The 19919-nt window shown below is 41.5% G+C and overlaps 1 protein-coding gene across 1 annotated transcript in view; it reads left to right on the plus strand.

Moving 5' to 3' along the window:
• The window catches only part of MREG (melanoregulin), a 78647-nt gene extending 61056 nt beyond the window's left edge, over positions 1-17591 (plus strand). The window contains exons 3-5 of the mRNA XM_030917138.1: positions 14536-14626; positions 15925-16088; positions 16656-17591. Coding sequence (XP_030772998.1) covers positions 14536-14626; positions 15925-16088; positions 16656-16790 — 390 coding nt within the window. The 3' untranslated portion in view covers positions 16791-17591. The remainder of the gene's footprint in view (positions 1-14535; positions 14627-15924; positions 16089-16655) is intronic.
• The last annotated feature ends 2328 nt before the right edge of the window (positions 17592-19919 follow it).

Below are 19919 nucleotides of genomic sequence, written 5' to 3' on the forward strand. Positions count from 1 at the left end.
GTTTCTTTGCTGTGTCATTTGATCCTTTTCCATTTGGGCTGAGGAGAGGGCAGACAGTTAACGAGTACACCAGCTGTCTAGGAACAGTGAAATATGATCCTATCTTTTTCGCTTGCACACCATGCCTGGTAGATGCAGAAAGTCAGCTTTTGTAGTGCTGGAAGAAGATGACACCATCCAGGCCCAGGTGTGTTTAAAGGAAGCTTGGAGCTTCTTCTGCATGATCCCCCATCCCTCATCTTCCCTGCCAAGTGTCCTCAGTCTGCACCTTCCCCTGGGATCTCACGGCATTGACCTTCCTACAGCTGGCAGTGAGAAGGGTGTTGGTGAGGGCACCTGGAGAATGGAGGAGGGAGGCCCATCTGTATTCTGGACCTGAGTAGCCAGGCCAGAAGCTACTTTTGGAAAGAAAGTTTCTGCTCACTATGTTCTGTTTCTTTCTTTGTGTCCTAGTTTCCACATTGGTGACAAGGAAGGACAATATGGTGGACTCAACTTGGACCTAATTGTGTGGCAGCTTAGAGTGCTGGGAGTAGCATAGGCTTTGGAGTCAGACAGACAGAATTCTGGGCTCCCCACTTACCAGCTGTGAGATCTCAGCTGAGATGCTTAATCTCATAGATCCTCACTCTACACATGTCAAGAAAGGGATCCATAGCCTCACCCATCTCCTGGGATTTTGTGATGAATGCAATGACACATGTGGAGTGCCTGGGACAGTGCCTGCCACACAGCACATCCTCAGTGTTGATGACTTAAAGAGACGTACTGAAAAGTACTTTTCAAATATCAAATGCTTGATTACGCACAGAGGAGAAGAGGTGAATGGGTCATTTTGTTTTATTCCACCTTTCTTGAATTCATTCTATTTTCCCAAAATATTGGAATCCAATTTTTTTTTGTTTGTTTGTTTTTAGATGGAGTCGCGCTCTGTCACCCAGGCTGGAGTGCAGTAGTGTGATCTTGGCTCACTGCAACCTCCACCTGCAAGGTTCAAGCGATTCTTCTGCCTCAGCCTCCCAAGTAGCAGGGTTTACAGGTGTGGGCCAATATGCCTGGCTAATTTTTACATTTTTGGTAGAGATGGAATTTCACCATGTTGGCCAGGCTGATATTGAACTCCTGACCTTAGGTGATCCACCTGCCTCGGCCTCCCAAAGTGCTGGGATTATGGGTATGAGCCACCGTGCCAGGCCCAAATATCTTAATTATATAAACCTGCCTTGTTCAGAATTGGCATGGATTATAGCCCAAGTGGCTTTTTCCAATAAAATTTAGTGCCGCTTTCTATATTCACAATAGGCACTTGAGCACGGCCAGAACTTGGCTTTTACATGCATCATCATGTGCAGTGCAGTTCAGCAGCCCCACTGGAGGACCTGCTGTGTACAAAGCACTGGGTAGGACCTGGGAGAATCCTGGTTCTTGTGGTCAGGTAGCCTATACTCTGGTAATAAAGGAGACATTATACATACCTATGGTATAAAAGTGTATTGGCCGGGCGTGGTGGCTCACACCTGTAATCCCAGCACCTTGGGAGGCCGAGGTGGATGGATCACGAGGTCAGGAGATGGAGACCATCCTGGCTAACACTGTGAAACCCCGTCTCTACTAAAAATACAAAAAATTATAAAATAAATTAAAAAAAACAAATAAAAAATAAAAAAATAAAAAAATAAAAATTAGCCAGGTGTGGTGGCGGGCGCCTGTAGTCCTATCTACTTGGGAGGCTGAGGCAGGAGAATGGCGTGAACCTGGGAGGCAGAGCTTGCAGCGATCTGAGATCATGCCACTGCACTCCAGCCTGGGCAACAGAGCGAGACTCTGTCTAAAAAAAAAAAAAAAGGAGTATCTATACAGTCAGTAACTCTACAAGAATTTTCGTAAAGGAGCTGAGGAAGTTCAAAGCAAGCAGCCGTTACTTTCAGTTGGTAAGAACAGCAGAGACTTCTCAGAGGTGGTGGCATTTGAGCTGAGCCTTGAGGGGTGAGTAGGATTTAGATCACAGAGGAAGGAGGGCATGAATGAACATGGTCGAGGCATGCAGGTTCAAGGTGTGCTGGAGGATAGAGTGGTGGTCCCGAGTGACAGAGGCAGACTATGTGTGGACAGCTGTCATTGGGAGCAAGACCAGAAAGGTCAGATCATGGGTAACCTTCTTGGGATTGAAACTTTATTCAGTAAGTGGTATGGAACAACTGAAGTTTTCAGAGAGGGAAGTGACCCAGTCTCATCTTTGAGAAGACAGCAGGTTGGGAGGAGATTGGAGAATTTAGCTTCTGGAAGCAGAGGAACCAATTTCTGCAGGCATTCAGGCCAATTAAGGCAGAAAAGAGTAAGAATCTTTTGCAGAGGGAAAGTCAACAAGTTGAGGTGGCTGGCTTAGATTTGGAAGATGGGATTAAGGGAGGGAGCAGCAGTTGACAAAGTTGGGAACATAAGGTGAAAGGGTGACTTGTGGGAGGATGGTGGAGTCTGATTGGGCTCATCCACATGTCAGCAGCCTGTCCACTTGGACACATCCAGCAGAAAGGTGGAAATTGAGACCTAGAGCTGAGGCCTGGGGTGAGGACTAAAGTAAGAGACTTAGGATTCACTAGAGAGAAGTAATAACAACAGAAATTGAGGCATTAGGGGAAATTATCTAGGGAGAGAGAGGTGAGAAGACCTAAGACAGAGCCTTAGGAAAGGACTGCAAAGGAAGAGATGAAGGAAGAGGAACCAGCAGAGGGAAGAGAGCTGAGAATGAGGGGGATCAGTTGAAGGATGTGCTTTAGAGGCAGCAGATCCCAAATCCCAGAGTTCCTCCTGACTTAGACTGTAGGCAGGATACTGTCGCTTTCCTCCCCCAAATAGGGATAATAATACCCACCTCACAGGGTGGTGGGGGACTTACCACCCATGGCGCTCAGTGGGCACTTAATAAATGCTCATCTCCTTTTCCCTTTCCCATAGAAACCTAGAAAGGCACGTTAAGAAGGGTGTGGCCATCAGGATTAAATACTTCAGAGGCGGTGACGGTCTTTGGAAAGGACTATTACGCCCCTAAATCAGGTCACTAGTGGGATGGGGAGAAGTATTAATACCTTAGCCCTTTCCATAGAGAGCAGGCCTGAAGAAGGCAGATTGCTGGGGGCTGGTGATCAGCGGGTAGGAGGAAGTGAGAAGAGCAACAGAGCCTCCCAGTCTAAGCCATTTGGCAGTGAAGGGAGGGATGGAGAATGGATTGGAGCTTGAGGAGGTCAAGGAGTTCGTTAAGGGCAGGGGGCTGTGGCTGCTTGCATCAGTGCAGCCAGCTGTCCTGTGAAGAAAAATGAGCTTGTTTCTTGCAGAATCCTTTTTCTCTTGGGTGTGGCAAATGCCATCAAGCATTTGGATGTTTGTTAAAATGTGCAGCTGATTAACTCTGGGAGGAAGAGGCCCATCATGTGAGTGAGTGAAACTGGTTTGCTGCACGAACTCTGAAGAGGACTTGGCTGGGTTCTGAATCAGGAGTTCTCGTAAGGCTGTCATCTCACAGGCCTGGGGGAAGAAGGGTGCATGCTGTCCAGGGAGGTTTCCCAGGAGACGCTTCCTTTTGAGATAAGAGCTGGGGGAAGGAAGTGGGAAGAGCAGAGGAAGTACCTTACGTAAGTCTTCCTGGGGGTTTCTCAGTCTGGAAGCCTGAAACCTCATTTCAGAAAAGTATCAGGGAGTCTCACAGCCCTCCCTGCTGCAATCACAGCTCAGTCCTAAATATTTACCTTCTCTCCTCGGTCCTTAGAATCTCAGACCTCTGCGGCTCCTGCCCGCTTCCTCTCTTTCTTCCTCTTGAGGGGAATGATTTGCCTTCATCAAACTCCTTGAGAGATGAAGTGGAGACAAAGTGGAGAGGAGGGTGTGGGGGAGGGAGGGATGGGAAAAGTAGGAGGGGCTGGAGGGTCCTGCCACTGGCTCTGAGGAGGAAGAGGAGCGCTGAGGTCCTCAGAGGAAGCACCAGGGCGCTGTGTCCCGTGAATCCACCCTTCACAAAAAGATCGTCCCTGGGTTTGGCAGCATCCTTTGCTGGATGCGGAGAATCTCTGCCTCTAGAAAAGTTCTGTTTCTCCCCAGATTTCAGTCGTGTTTTCCTAGTTCCTTCTCAGGCGTAACTGAGGAAGCGTGGCTTCAAGTTGATCTTTTCTCAAATCAGTTGTTTTTTCTCTATTTTTTCTACTTCTTTTCCTTCCTTCCTCCCTTGCCCACCCTCTCCCGTCCTGTTCAAAGAGGCAGTGTGGACGGTGGCTCAATGTGTTGGCCGCACAACCAGACTATCTGGGTTTCATATCCCAGTTTTTCACTTACCTGCTGTGTGCGCTTGGGGAAGTTACTTCAGTCTCAGTTTCCTCATCTTAAGATGGATTATAAGGGTATCTGTCTCATAGGGTAACATAGCCCTCCCCAACTGGAACACTGAAGTATAATTTTTAGACTTTATTTAGAAACACACTATATGCTTTTTAGTCCATGTTTAGTGACTCACACCTATAATCCCAACAATTTGGGAGGCCAAGGCGGGAGGATCACTTGAGCCCAGGAGTTTGAGACTAGCCTGGGTAACATAGTGAGACCTCATCTCTACAAAAAATAAACAAAATTAGCTGGGTGTGGTGATGCACACCTGTAGTCCCAACAACTCGGGAGCCTGAGGCAGGAGGATTGCTTGAGCTTGGGAGGTCAAGGCTGCAGTGAGCCATGATCATGCATGCCACTGCCCTCCAGCCTGGGTAACAGAGTGAGACACTAGCCCAAAAACAACAACAAGCAACACCAAAAGAAATGAAATGTACTATAAAATTTTTAATTTCTAGAAATTTAATTTCTACAGGCTATTTCAATATAACATGTTATTTCTTGTATTGCCTGACAAAACCCAAAAAGGATTTAAAGGCATCTGCAAAAAAGGGCAGATAGATGATTGATAGATTAGATAGGTAGGTAGGTAGGAAGGTAGATAGAGAGATAGATAGATGCAATATTTGCAGAGTATTTACTATTTCCTAGGCACCACTCTAATCTCTTAAACTCATTAATCCTCATGAATGCCACATTTTGGGTAGATTGTAATGTTTGGTTTATCCAAGCCCTCAGCCTTTCTTTCACATGAACTGCTGTGTAGGCAGTTCTGCTGCTTTGGCTGTGTTGATTTTTTCAACCTAAAAATAGAGGTATTTTTATTTATTCCTAATAAATTTTGGTCTTTAGATTGTGCCTCACAGGCTTTATTTGTTATACATTTGACATTATAATTCCATGTACTAGTAGTAATCCTTTCTACTTTTGTGATCTTTGACTTCATCGAGTCACTGATAAAAATCAGCTCCAAAATTGAGCCCCACGGTGCATTACTGGAGACCTTTCTCCAGACTGACATCAACAGTTCTGTGTACTCTTTAGTAGTGGTAGAACTACCCTAGTCTGCATTATCTATTCCACATTTATCTGTGAAAGGCAAACATGAGAGGATTTCTTAGATGCTGGTGGCAATCCAGATCCCCACCGCGTATTATATGTCTTTCTCCACCTTATCTGATATTTCCCACTACCTACAAAACGAGAGAAGACTAAACTGGAGAAGCAGTCAATACAGGCTTTCTATCTTTTAGATGATCCCTCTTCGTTTTAAGTAGAAGCAGCATAAGATGATGTCAATGGGTGAAAACTGGAGGAGACAACAGTCATCATATTCAAAGAATTCATTTTACCAAGAAGTTGCCACTTTCAAGTAAAAGTATTTTACAACTCTAATTCTTAGTCTGTGATTTAGATGTATTTAATTTTTGTAAAGCAGTATTGTCATCATCCCAGCAGTGTGGCATATTCTTTTAGTTTGTGGTTTGAGTTGAAATGAAAATTCCCAAAGGGTTGTATATAGTGCATGAATCCATGTGGAAACTTAATACTTTTCAACAGTGATATTGGAAAGAATGACTAGGAAGCAAAAAAATCTTAAGGAATGTTCAAGTTTTAAGACACATGTAGGAAAATATTTTTCTGTCTATACCAAATGGTAAAAAAGTCAAAGAAAGAGCCCAAATCTTACATTTTCGTAAAGACTGATTACTAAAACATATTATAAAGTCAAAAGTGCAAGGTATAATATGCTACTATTTATGGGGAAAATGCTGCTAAAATTGGTAACATTAATTACCTGTAGAGAGAATACTAGTGACTGGGGGACAGAGCCTTTAGTACTTTTTGAATCATATAAATGTATTACCTTAACAAATAATGAATGTGGCCAGGCGAGGTGGCTCACGCCTGTAATCCCAGCACTTGGGGAGGCCAAGGTGGGTGGATCACCTGAGGTCAGGAGTTCGAGACCAGCCTGACTAACATGGTGAAGCCTCATCTCTACTAAAAATACAAAATTAGCTGGGCATTGTGGTGCATGCCTATAATCCCAGCTACTCGGGAGGCTGAGGCAGGAGAATTGCTTGAACCCAGGAGGCAGAGGTTACAGTGAGCTGAGATTGCGCCATTGCACTCCAGCCTGGGCAACAAGAGCGAAACTCCTTCTCTAAAAAGATAAAATAAAACAATTGAATGCATAAGAAAAAAGAAGCAGGATTTGAGGAAACAACAATAGTCATTCTTTTCTGTTTTTTTTCTTTTTTATAGGGTCTGTGGGCTTTGGAATTCGATGCATTTAGATTTGGGTTCTGGCTTAGCTGCTGTTTGCAGTTGGGCATGGGGCAAATTACCTAACTTCACCAGAGTGTCATCTATAACATTTTGAGTGATACTCTTCTGGTTGTTCTGTGTGCGTGCGTGTGTGTGTGTGTGTGTGCGCACGCGCGCGCACGGATCAAATACAATAAGGATCATTTTAGCCTGAGTTTGAACATCTTCCCCTGAAGATGGTTTTTCACCATCCAAGAAAGACAAAAGACAAAGTCATCTTAATGGTTGGTCTTCAGATGGTGAATAGATTTTAGCTCCAAGTTTTTAATCAAACGTGAACTTTGAACTGGTCATTACATCCAGCCAGAAGGATTCAGCCTGTCTTCATAAGAGAGTTGAATGGTTAAGTCAATCATAGTTAGACCCTTCTCACTTGAATCTTCAGAAGAAATTAGCCAATTAGATATAAGCCACCTCTTTCCTTTGTTATAGCAACATCTCATGAGAGTCAGAGGCTTTGCTCTGCTGGACAGAATTCAGGGGAGGTACCATAAAGTAAGCCCTGGCTACAGACAAGGGCTGCTGTTATATCTGTGTCATTGCCTAAGACACTTTAGGGACAGAAAGATGGGGATCTAGGCAGAGCCATTAACACTACATCCTCTGTAAGCCCTATCTATTCCCAGTTAGATAAATCCATGCACTGAAAATTTTTCCTGAGGGCGAGGGTGGGAAAATATGAAATTAACATTTTGTGTGGTATCTATATTGTCCTTTATATACTCAGTGAGTGGGCTTTGCAACATGAATCTTTCCAATGCAAGGGCTAGGAAAAGAACTCCAGTTGTCTAAACCCAAATGGATTGGCTAAGATAACAGAGAGTTCCTGAAGTAGGTCTGACTTCAGACGAGAATTGACCCAGAGGCTCAGAATATCCATAGGCTCTGTATCTCTGTGATTGTTTCAACTTTGTTCTCTGAGTGTTACTTCTTGTTTAATCTGGCTCTTCTCAGGCTAATCAAAGTGATGAGAGCATTTCCTGATTTTGCAGCTTCATATCACATTATGCAGGAGAGAGAAAACACCATTCCTGATTGCTCCAGAAGCTTCATGGATTTCACAGCCTCTCTTTTGGCTTGAGTTGGGTTATGTCCCCATCCCTGAACCAATAGGTTATGCCAGTTGGCTTAGGTCATTGGATTGCAAACCTGGAATCCTTCAAGGGATTCTGATGTCATTGGTCTGGGAAGTGAATCCCATCCATGGTTATTTTAGAACACTCCTTGGATGATTCTAATATACAGCCAAAATGAGTTTATTGGCATAAGCCAATCAGTGTCTGCTCTGATAGCTAAGATTACAACTGTTCTGCAAGGGAAAGTCTCGGTATACTTAATAGATTGATGGGAGAAGGAGATAACAGATGTTGGCAAAGAAAACATCATATTACTTGTTATTAGCTACTCGTTAATAGCAAACATATTAGCTGCCCTGATGTTCATGCCCTTTCTTTCTTCCTTGCCATCAGAACCCAGTTTTTGTTTGGGGCAGCAAGGTGCCAACCTTAGGCGATGAATTGTGGTTGTCCAAAGTGCTATTGATAATCTGCTTCCTCACTTTTCCAGCCTCCCTTGCAATGAGATGGGGGGGGGAGAGAGAGAGAGAGAGAGAAGGAGAGAGAGAAAGAGAGAGAGTGCACATGTGCACAGAGGAAAAGCTAAGTTACTCTTTGTTCATAGAGGGAGTACAAGGAAGTTTAAAGTTAACACATGAGAAAATTGGAAGTATAAGCCTATTCTTGGAGTTATGGAAGTAGCTATCAGAGAAAGGAGAAGAAGAAATGTTGAACAGTAGCTATCTCTGAGGAATTAGACTGGAAGAAGAGGATTAAATGAAAAATGAAAACCTTTAGTTTCATTTTGTATCTTTCTGTTCTCTTTGTTATTTTATTTCTATGTGATTATATTATTATTATTATTATTTTTTTTTTGAGACGGAGTCTCGCTCTGTCGCCCAGGCTGGAGTGCAGTGGCCGGATCTCAGCTCACTGCAAGCTCCGCCTCCCGGGTTTACGCCATTCTCCTGCCTCAGCCTCCCAAGTAGCTGGGACTACAAGCGCCCGCCACCTCGCCCGGCTAGTTTTTTGTATTTTTTAGTAGAGACGGGGTTTCACCGTGTTAGCCAGGCTGGTCTCGATCTTCTGACCTCGTGATCCGCCCGTCTCGGCCTCCCAAAGTGCTGGGATTACAGGCTTGAGCCACCGCGCCTGGCCTATATTATTTTTATAATTAAAAATGAATTGATCTCTTTTGAAGATGTTCCTAAGAGTTTAAGGTGATTTAAAATGTATATGTTATTGTTAGAGTATATTTCTTTAAGTGTGTAAGTCACCTTTTTATAAGAAATAAAAAGTACTTTTAAACTATCCCACTTATCTACAATCAATAATATAGATGAGAATCAAATGTTGTGTTTTAAAATATTTAATTGACAAGTGAAAGTTATATATATTCAAGATATACAACATGATGCTTTGATATGCATATACATTGTGTGGTGATTGCCACAGTCAAATTAACACATCCATTACCACTCATAACTACCATCAGTGTGTGCCCGCGTGTGTGCATGCAGTAAGGACACTTAAAATCCTCTTGAATTCCAAGTAAACAATATAGTATTATTAACCATAGTCACTATATATACACCATGGGGATGTATATCTGTACCCCCATGTTCATTGCAGCATGGTTCACAATAGCCAAGATGTGGAAACAACTTAAGTGTTTCTGGATGAATGAATGGATAAAGATAATTTATTAAATATATTGCAATGGAATACTATTCAGCCTTAACAAACAAGGAAATCCTGCCACTTGTGATAACATGGATGGACCTAGAGGTCGCTGTGCTAAGTGAAATAAGCCAAGCGCAGAAAGACGATTACTGCATGATCTCACTTATATGTGGAACCTAAAAAAGTCAAACCCGTAGAAACATAGAATAGTCATTGCCGAGGAATAAAGGGTAGGGGAAATGGGAAGATGCTGGTCAAAGAATCAAATGTTGTTTTAGTTTTATGCATGAGAAAGTGATCTGAGGAGCTTAAATCAGGACTCAAGGTCAAGGTCAGCTCCTGGGGATCCAAAGCTGGAGGAGAATTAGCCATTGATGGTGGCAGGACATTGAGTTCTTTCTGCCTTTCATCTTGTTGCCTCAACCTTCTTATCTAGCAACCATAATCTGATTTGGCCAACAACTGATGAGGAAAAAAAGCCCCAAGAATTCAGCTATAAACATCTTCAGTTATTGATTTTCAATTATGTTTTTCAGTTTGACTTGTTCTCAGGTATCTTATGAAATTAGCTCAGTATGTTTTCTTTTGCTACACCTTTGCTAATTTACCCATTGTTAAAGTTCAGGGCCATGGCATCACATTGACCAGAATACATTATTTCAGAAATTAAGGAGAAACAAATAATATTATTTTAGAAAATAAGACTTTAGCTTTTGATGTCTGGTAGAATTGCATTGAAGTCACTTGGGAAGAATATGTAATTGACCTTTAACTGTTATTTTCAAATTATTTGTTTCAAACTTAAAAAAATAAATCATTACTATTTAAAAATTGGAGAGGGACATCAGAAGACTTGCTCTAACGCCAGGGAGTAGGGGAGTTAGTTTCTTTAGTTGTGGAGAGAAGTAACTGGATAAAATTTTTTACATCACTATTTTTCATTTGCTGCATTTCGATCTGTATTAGCTTGTTCTCACACTGCTATAAAGAACCACCTGAGACTGGGTAATTTATGAAGAAAAGAGGTTTAACTGACTCACAGTTCCACAGGCTATACAGGAAGCATGGCTGGGAGGCCTCAGGAAACTTACACTCATGGCAGAAGGGCGAAGGGGAAGCAAGCACCTTCTTCACACGGTGGCAGGAGAGAGAGAGAGAGAGAGAAAGAGAGAGAGAGAGAGAGAGAGAGAGAGAGAGAGAGAGAGAGAGAGAAAAGTGGGAAGTGCTACACGCTTTCAAACAACCAGATCTTGTGAAAACTCTATCACGAGACAGACAGCACCAAGGGGATGGTGCTAAACCATTAGAAACCATCTCCATGATCCAGTCACTTCCCACCAGGCCCCTCCTTCAACACATGGGGATTACAATTCAACATGAGATTTGGGTGGGGACACAGAGCCAAACCATATCAAGATCCAATTCTTTAGAGTCACATGTTTAAGAGGAATCCAGATTCTCCTCTTACCAATTATTTAATCAAGTGCCTATTCTTAGTTAAAACCCTACCAATGCTTCTACTGATTTTAGAGCTTTAAATTTTGCATAAAATTTCCAGATACTTTCATGTATGATTATTCATGACTATCCTGTCAAAAGATGACAATAATAATATGGAAGTATGACATCCATATTTTCATTCCACTAATTTTAACAAGCACCTGTCATGTGCAAGCTGTCCCCAAACCATGGTAGGGGAAGGTGGGATCCAAAGATGCATCAACTATGGATTCATCCTTAGCAAATCTTTAATCTCATATTGATTACTAGTTATGTGTTGCTTCCCCATAAAATGTTTTATCAGAATAACAGGCACTGAAACAGAATGAATTCATATAACATTCATTGTGGATATTTAGGAATAGCAAAATGACTAATAGGTGGACAGCAGGAAGGGAAGGATGTTTTAGAAGTCCAAAGCCTGAATGATCCAATGATGACTGGGTCTCTGAAAAACGGAGATTTGGCTGCACTTAGAACAAGGCCTACAAGGCCTAAGACATCAGCCTATGGAGCTAAAAGAAAAATTGGTAGAGACCTCTAATTGCAAGTTGGCGAAGCCACCTAGTGGTTCGTTTCACAAGTTAAAGTTGTGTGAATATATGAGGCAACTCATCCGTGGATTGAGTGGGTCTCTAATCAAGTGTGACTAAGAATCGGGTCACTTTTCATGAATTCCAGAAAGCAGGGTCATTTTCATTGAGAATAAGCACAGTGTAATTCTGCCTAATATTTTGTTTATTTTACTGCCATCTTTTTATCTAAAAGGAGTTAAGGCAACTTACATGAAAGTATAGTGAGATAAGATAAACTAGAATAAGACAGGAAAGAAAGAAGAAAATATGAATAAAGACATAAAAAGTAGCCAGAAATTGAAGTAATTCAAAAATGCTTGTGAAATCCTGTATATATATATATATATATTTCATGAAAGGACTTGAAATTTTCAGGCACAAATGGAAACGGATCAGTTATAAAATTTACAGCATCCAGAAAGATGAAATAATTTTTAGGAAAGATAAAACCATCTGATACTTAGAGCAGATAAATTTTTCTTCTGGAGGTCCTCACAAACTGCATACTGCATAATGTAATGTATCATGTCTTCCATGCTCATAGTAGAAATAATTCTGAGTCCTAGAGGAATTTTTTTTTTTTTTTTTTTGAGACAGAGTTTTGCTCTGTTTTCCAGGCTGGAGTGCAGTGGCACAATCTCAGCTCACTGCAACCTCTGCCTCCCAGGTTCAAGCAATTCTCCTGCCTCAGCCTCCCAAGTAGCTGGGACCACAGGCACACACCACCACACCCGGCAAATTTTTTGTATTTTTAGTAGAGGTGGGGTTTGACCATGTTGACCAGGCTGGTCTTGAACTCCTGACCTCAAGTGATCCGTCCGCCTCAGCCTCCCAAAGTGCTGGAATTATAGGTGTCAGTCACCACACCTGGCCTTCTGATTTTTTTTTTTTTTTTTTTTTTTAGACAGAGTCTCACTCTCGCCCAGGCTGAAGTGCAGTGGTGTGATCTCGGCTCACTGCAACCTCTGCCTCCTGAGTTGAAGCGATTCTCCTGCCTCGACCTCCTGAGTAGCTGGGATTACAGGTGTGCGCCACCACCTCCAGCTAATTTTTGTATTATTATTAATATTAATATTATTATTATTATTAGTAGTAGTAGTAGTAGTAGAGACAGGGTTTTGCCATGTTTGCCAGGCTGGTATGGAACTCCTGACCTCAAGTGATCTGCTCACCTCTGTGTCCGAAAGTGCTGGGATTAAAGGTGTGAGCCAGCGTGCCTGACCTAGGATTGTTTCTTAATTGTGCTACACTGATTTGGAGGAGCATGTGGACCAACCTCCATTTTAAGGGCTTGTATTAACTCATCTGATCCTCACAATAAGCCAATGAGGTAGGTAGTTTTATTATCCCCATATTGCAGATGAAGCAACTGAGGAACAGTGAGGTTAAGAACTCTGAAGTCAGGCTGTCAGTAAATAACAGAGCTGGGATTCAAACCCAGACACTCAGGCTCAGCACCCACAGTATTTTCCAATATGCTATACTGAGTGGCCAAGTAAGTATAATAAGGCCCATCCAATGAAGACAGCAGTACTTGAGTTTTTCCCCCTACAACTTATATAGTCTGTGGGGGATGAGATAGGTATGCTTTAACATGATACCAAAGATATGGCCAGGGTTGCATATTTCTTATATGACTTAGTTAACTTTGCCCTCTTCCAAGGTCATAGACTTTGTCTCAGACCCCAATCACCATGCACACGTGCACATGCACATTCAACATGCCTTTGGTAAAATACAAGAGGACCAGGCGAAAGTGTTCAAACTTGCCACTTCCTGACTTCTAGAAAATAGCTGAAAGCCCATGGCCTGCTGATGGCACATCCACAGATTCAAGATCTAAAATGCAGTCATAACAAAACACAATTGGTTTTGCTACTTTTTTTTTTTTCAAAGTGGTATCTATAAACATTTGGGAAAGGCAGCTAAATTGGGTTTTCTTAACCAGTCATGAGTTGATTAGCAATCAACAAGGCAAGCCTTGAGCAGAACTTAGTAGAGAAATAATGGCATCATTGAAACATTTTCAGTTAGAGGAGTCAAAATATCATATAACTTGAGTCCTAAATTGAGCATTTAGAATGATGTTCTTTTGGGCTGTGCATTAGGATAGCTGTGTGGTTAATGTCTTTGCTAAGAAACAGTAAAAGGTATACTCTATAAAATGACTGCTCCATAGTGACAAGGCTCGTTAAAAACAAATTTCTTTGACATTTTAAAGGCACACTTATCTCAATAAAGATCCTAATGCTCCTAAAAGATTCAAGTTCTGTATTGGAACAACATGATGGCATCCCTATACATAGGACTGATAAAGAACTTTAATCAGTTGATAAAGTTGAATTTGTGACAGATTCATCCTATCAAAGGAATATAAATAAAAAAGAATGTTGCTGAGATATGGTGAAGGAAACATTGCCCAGGAATCAAGAAACTTGGGATGTTCAGGTCTACTTTATTCTGACTACAAAAGGAGACATAGATTTTTGTGTGTGTCAGTTTCTTATGAACTTTGGAGCCAGACTTGGGTTCAAATATCTATTCTGATACCTATTAGCTGATGACATTGGATTAGCCAATGAAGCTCTTTGGGCCTCAGTTACTGTATCTATAAAATGGCTTTAATAATATATAGATTTTATTAGGTGCTCACTGTATGCAGATATTGTGCTTTCTGTATGCCATCAGTCTTTATAACATTCTTAAATGGAATATTTATCATTGTTAACTCCACTTTACAAGTGAGATCACTAAGTTGAGAGACTATGTAATGTGAAGAGTTTCAGTAAGATAATTTATGCAAGGTGCCATATCACCTGGTGCTGAGCAGATTCTCCAGCAGTGGAAGCTGATACTATTCCTATCAACTTTATCTCATCCGTCTCCTTCTCTTCTTTTAGGCATGCTTTGAAGATTAATAAAAGAGAAGAGCCATGTGTTTAAGCAACATGAAGTTTGGGAATGAGATAGAGGTTTAAGCCAAGGGGTATAAACAAAACTAAACTTTTATTTTCCTACAGGAGTGGCAGAAACTCAACTATGATATCCATACCCTGCGGCAGGTTCGAAGGGAAGTGAGAAACAGATGGAAACGCATCTTAGAAGATTTAGGTAAGTCTGAAAGAGATTGTGAAATGGTAAAAATAACTAGTTGTGATCATTATTCTTCAGTTTCTCCACCATGGTTTTTATAAAAGGAATGTCAATAATTGACTGATTAAGGCTACTGTGTACTAATTATTGTCCCAATCTTGCTCTTATATCCTCAAGCATAAATGCCTGATGTTTCTGCTGTCACCAGTCCATGTCTTCTGGATACACTCTGCCATGTGTTACTCCATCTGTCCCTAGTATAGGGTACACAGGCCAGTGCAGTCATATAGGCACTACCATTTATTTTTTTTGGCATTGTACATTAATTTAATTAGATGTGGGTATTGGCCAATTAGGTCATAGCTTTGTATGATGAAGCATGTTGGGAGAAATATTGTTTGCAAGACAGACAGCAAAACTCAGTGTAGAATTTCAGAAGAAATATGGAAGAAAAGCTTCAAGGTTGGCAAAAATACTTGTGACATTAGGTTGGATACCTGCCCTCATCACTAATGGTTAATGATAATGATTTTTCTCAGTTGTCCCAGGATTGTGATGTAATAAATGTGACCCCCACATTATAAAATAATCCTGCTTCAGTGTTTAAAAAGTGAATTGATCAGTTCTGAAGTCCTTGATCCTTTTGCTTTGGAAGAGAACATGACATTTTGGCATCATCACTTTTCAAGTGTGGGGTGCCATGTGACCAGTCTCTGTTGCTTTGGTTGGCATGCAATGGGATGGGATGGGACCTCTGCCCTCTTTGCACATCCAGTATTGTTGTGAGCTAATAGCCATTTTTTTTTTTTTTTAAACAATGTAAGTTACTCCAAGTAGGTTTAAGTCTTTGAGTTCTTTATACTTTTGGGTAAGTGATTTTTACCAGCGAATCATATTACCCTGAGGAAAGAAATCTAGGTTTGGAGAAGGACAGCCTGGAGGGAACCACTTTGCAGGCTGGGAGGCAGGTAGGAATTCTGGGGACAGGGGAGAAGGTAAACAGTAGGAAGGACAGGAAAGAGGGCTTCAAACCAGAAACAAGGTGGCAAGCAGCTGGTGGATGAGTATCTGAGGCTCTGAGGGAAAAGTTAACAAAGAGAAAAAAAAATACCAAAAGAATTGTAATTAAATATCCTGCCAATCACAGAGATCTGGGAGGCAGCACATGGAATGGTGCCTTTGGCTTCAGTTTTCTGATGCTTTATACTTGTACAGAATCCACATGGGTCTGCTTGTAATCTCCTGTGGGGACCGTATTGCGGGACACTTGTTAACTTGGGACCACTATACATGAGTGGTACATTTTTCTACCTTAGGTTTTCAAAAGGAAGCTGACTCTTTGTTGTCAGTGACTAAACTCAGCACCATCAGTGATTCGAAAAACACAAGGAAAGCTCGAGAGATGTTGTTAAAACTGGCTGAAGAAACCAATATTTTCCCAACAAGTTGGGAGCTCTCAGAGAGATATCTCTTTGTTGTGGTAAGTGGATGCTTTTTGTCATTGGCCCTAATTTTGCCTTAATTGTTTGCTTTTTAAAAACTATTCACTATCCTACTTATTCCAGCACCACCATCACTATCACATATGAGGTGGCAGATGCTGGCATTATATACTCTGATTCCCGGTAGCCCGCAGCATCAGAATCACCTAAAGAGCTTTAAAAGTTCCGATTTCCGTAGCACATGTAGACCTACTGAGGCTTGGGTTCCAGCTCAAGAGTTTGTATTTTTTCAGTGGATTCTACTGTGTAGTCTGTTTTCTGAACCATTTGTAGGTCAAAGAGATGTGAGAAGTATTGTTTATATAACCTATAAGACTAAAAAATAATCTGAAAGGACGTTAAGGAGTGGGGAAATGTTTCCTGGATAATGTAAGTAAAGGATTAAGGTATGTCTCTACATTTGTTAGGAAAAAATTAATAAACATCTTACTTGCTCATTGTCATTTCCAGGGTGGGTTTTGTTGTTGTTAGATTGATTTTTCCTATTGACATGTCTTGGTTCCTATCTTGCCAGCAGGTTTTTGGTTTGTTGTTTGTTTTTGCAGGACCGTCTCATTGCACTTGATGCTGCAGAAGAGTTCTTTAAGCTTGCTCGTCGAACTTACCCCAAGAAGCCTGGGGTTCCATGCCTGGCAGATGGCCAGAAAGAACTGCACTACCTTCCATTTCCAAGTCCCTAAAGGAGAGGCTCAGGGACAGAATGGGAATTCTTCCATGAGGACTCAGCAGTCAAGCAAATTTGGACAATTACATGTAGAAGAGAGTGAGCAAATAGTTTGCTTAGTGAAAAATGATAATGAATTCTACATAAATGCAAAGTCTTTAATCTGAGGACCCTGCCCCATGAATTGTGCAGGGTGCACTGAAATGCCTTGGTGATCTCACATTTAGGAAGAAAGTTACAGAGTTGGTCAGATGGATAGTTCATAATGGGTGGTTCCATTCCAAGACCCGATTGCCCCAGCTTTGGTTTTAGTTGTGTCATAATCTCTGATCGTTCATCCTACTGACAGAGTGTACTATTTCAGTTAATAAAACAATATGATTAATAGAGCTGTCACTGAGTCCCGAAATGGATTACCAATTTTAAAATAATTATTATAAAATGTATACCAACCCCAAAATAATACTAGGCATGATGTGACCTCTCTGATTTGGTCACCTTGTAGAACCTTGGAGATGTCAGGGCATCGCTTTGAGTATCAGTTTATGATTATTCAGAAGTATAGATGTATCAGATGACAGACATGACAAGGAGTGGCTGGGCATGGTGGCTCACGCCTGTAATCCCAGCACTTTGGGAGGCCAATGTGGGTGGATCATGAGGTCAGGAGTTCGAGACTAGCCTGACCAACATGATGAAACCCTGTCTCTACTAAAAATACAAAAATTAGCCAGGTGTGATGGCACGCGCTTTTAATCCCAGCTACCCAGGAGGCTGAGGCAGGAGAATCACTTGAACCCGGGTGGTGAGGTTACAGTGAGCCAAGATTGCACCACTGCACTCCAGCCTGGGTGACAGAGTGAGACTCCATCTCAAAAAAAAAAAAAGAAATGACAAGGAGTGCTGCTCAGAAGGGAGACCCAAATGGAGGTTCCTACAGCTGCATTTAAAGAGTTCTGTGTTCATGTGTGCTACATGCATTTTAAATTCCCAACATTATTGGTACCTGGTTCTCTTATCTTTTTATATTGTCCATTTCTTTTTTTTTTTTTTTTTTTTTTTGAGACGCAGTCTTACTCTGTCGCCGGGGCTGGAGTGCAGTGGCCAGATCTCAGCTCACTGCAAGCTCCGCCTCCTGGGTTCACGCCATTCTCCTGCCTCAGCCTCCCGAGTAGCTGGGACTACAGGCGCCCACCACCTCGCCCGGCTAGTTTTTTGTATTTTTTAGTAGAGACGGGGTTTCACCGTGTTAGCCAGGATGGTCTCGATCTCCTGACCTCGTGATCCACCCGTCTCGGCCTCCCAAAGTGCTGAGATTACAGGCTTGAGCCACTGCGCCCGGCCTATGTTGTTCATTTCTATTCCAAAAGCCTTTGGATTTTTTTTTTTTTTTTTTTTTTTTGATGGAGTCTTGCTCTGTCACCCAGTCTGGAGTGCAGTGGTGCGATCTCGGCTCACTGCAACCTCCACCTTCCGGGTTCAAGTGATTTCCCTGCCTCAGCCTCAGGAGTAGCTGGGGCTACAGGCACATGCCACCACACCCAGCTAATTTTTTGTATTTTTAGTAGAGATGGGGTTTCACCATGTTAGCCAGCATGGTCTCGATCTCCTGACCTTGTTAGCTGCCTGCCCCAGCCTCCCAAAGTACTGGGATTACAGGCGTGAGTCACTGTGCCCGGCCATGCCCTTGGCATTTTATCTGGAATAGCATCTGTAAAATGAAGCATTTGACCTCTGTTTTCTTCTCTTGTCTTTCATCTGTTTCTGGTTCATTGACTGGCAGCTGCACCTGTGGGGGGACCTCTCATGCAGACTTTTGCACATATGCAGGGAGTATTGCACTGAAGATCTTTGCTGGACCTTCTTCTGTTCAGAAGATAAGTTTCAAAACGGAGCAATGCTGCGAATGCAGGTTGCTTCTCTCTACAGATTGAGAAGTCCAGCTTCAAAAGTTACTTGCCACTTAAGCAAGGAACTTACCAAGAGATCATGGTTTATTTTACTGAAAAGACTTTAAGGATTTGTAAGTTTAATCCATAGATTGCTGAGAACATGACAATATTTTTATTTTTACAGATTTTACACTTCTGAATTCAGGTTAAAAACTAACTTGTATTTAGTCTGCTTAGAGGATTGTGACTTGAAAATTTCTGTATACCAATGAGTTTTTTGGTAGCGTCCACAGTGTTTAAAATATTTCATAGGCAAGATCCGTGTTCTCCATTTATTAATGCATTGCAGCCAATTTAACTGCTGTGTTTCAGGAAAATTCTTCCTAGTTTAATAAGTAAACTAAAAGTTTTATTTTTTATATTTAGTGCTTAATCTTTGTCTCATGTTATGTAAAATTAGCCTGCAGATATTTTCTCTCACTTCTGTAGGCTCTTGCAAGATAAACATTCAAACAGCGAAAAAAACAATAAAATAAACAAATCTAAGGATGTTGTGTTGTTTTAATCTCTGTCTCAGAATTTGCATTTTGCCTTTCCGCCTTTTTTATGTCAAAATAGATGAGATTGTTTGCATCTATAGAGTATAAATTGTTACCACAGTATTTTTGATAATGAATAAGTATAGGACTATCTCTGTGATTATTAAAATACATGGAATTATCCAGGAAATATTCCTTACAAGGAATTAAAAAACTCCTGTATTTACATTTCAGCTGGATGTGTGTTATATTTCTGACATAAGAAGGGATAGATATTCTTTCCCATAATCCCTTTAAATTAAAGGGCAGAGAGGCTGAAACACTCATGGGTTTAAGGACCTCCCATCATCCTAAAGCTAGTCAAGGATTAGATGTGTGCTAAAGTCCACTGGACATGGCAGTGCATGAGAGAGGTGCAGGGGTGTCTCAGGTGGCCACTGGAGATGTCACAGTGTGCTTGGCAGGACCAGGAGCCACAGATGTGTGGGAGGCCAGAGAGTTTCCCACTTTTTGTCTCCCTATCGACTACTTTAGTACTCCTTTTTTATTTTCTTACTTTAGTACTTCTTTTATTATTATTATTATTATTATTATTATTATTATTATTATTATACTTTAAGTTCTAGGGTACATGTGCACAACGTGCAGGTTTGTTACATATGTACACTTGTGCCTTGTTGGTGTGCTGCACCCATCAACCCGTCAGCATCCATC

The sequence above is a fragment of the Rhinopithecus roxellana genome, chromosome 14 (assembly GCF_007565055.1).
Source record: "Rhinopithecus roxellana isolate Shanxi Qingling chromosome 14, ASM756505v1, whole genome shotgun sequence".
NCBI lineage: Eukaryota > Metazoa > Chordata > Mammalia > Primates > Cercopithecidae > Rhinopithecus > Rhinopithecus roxellana.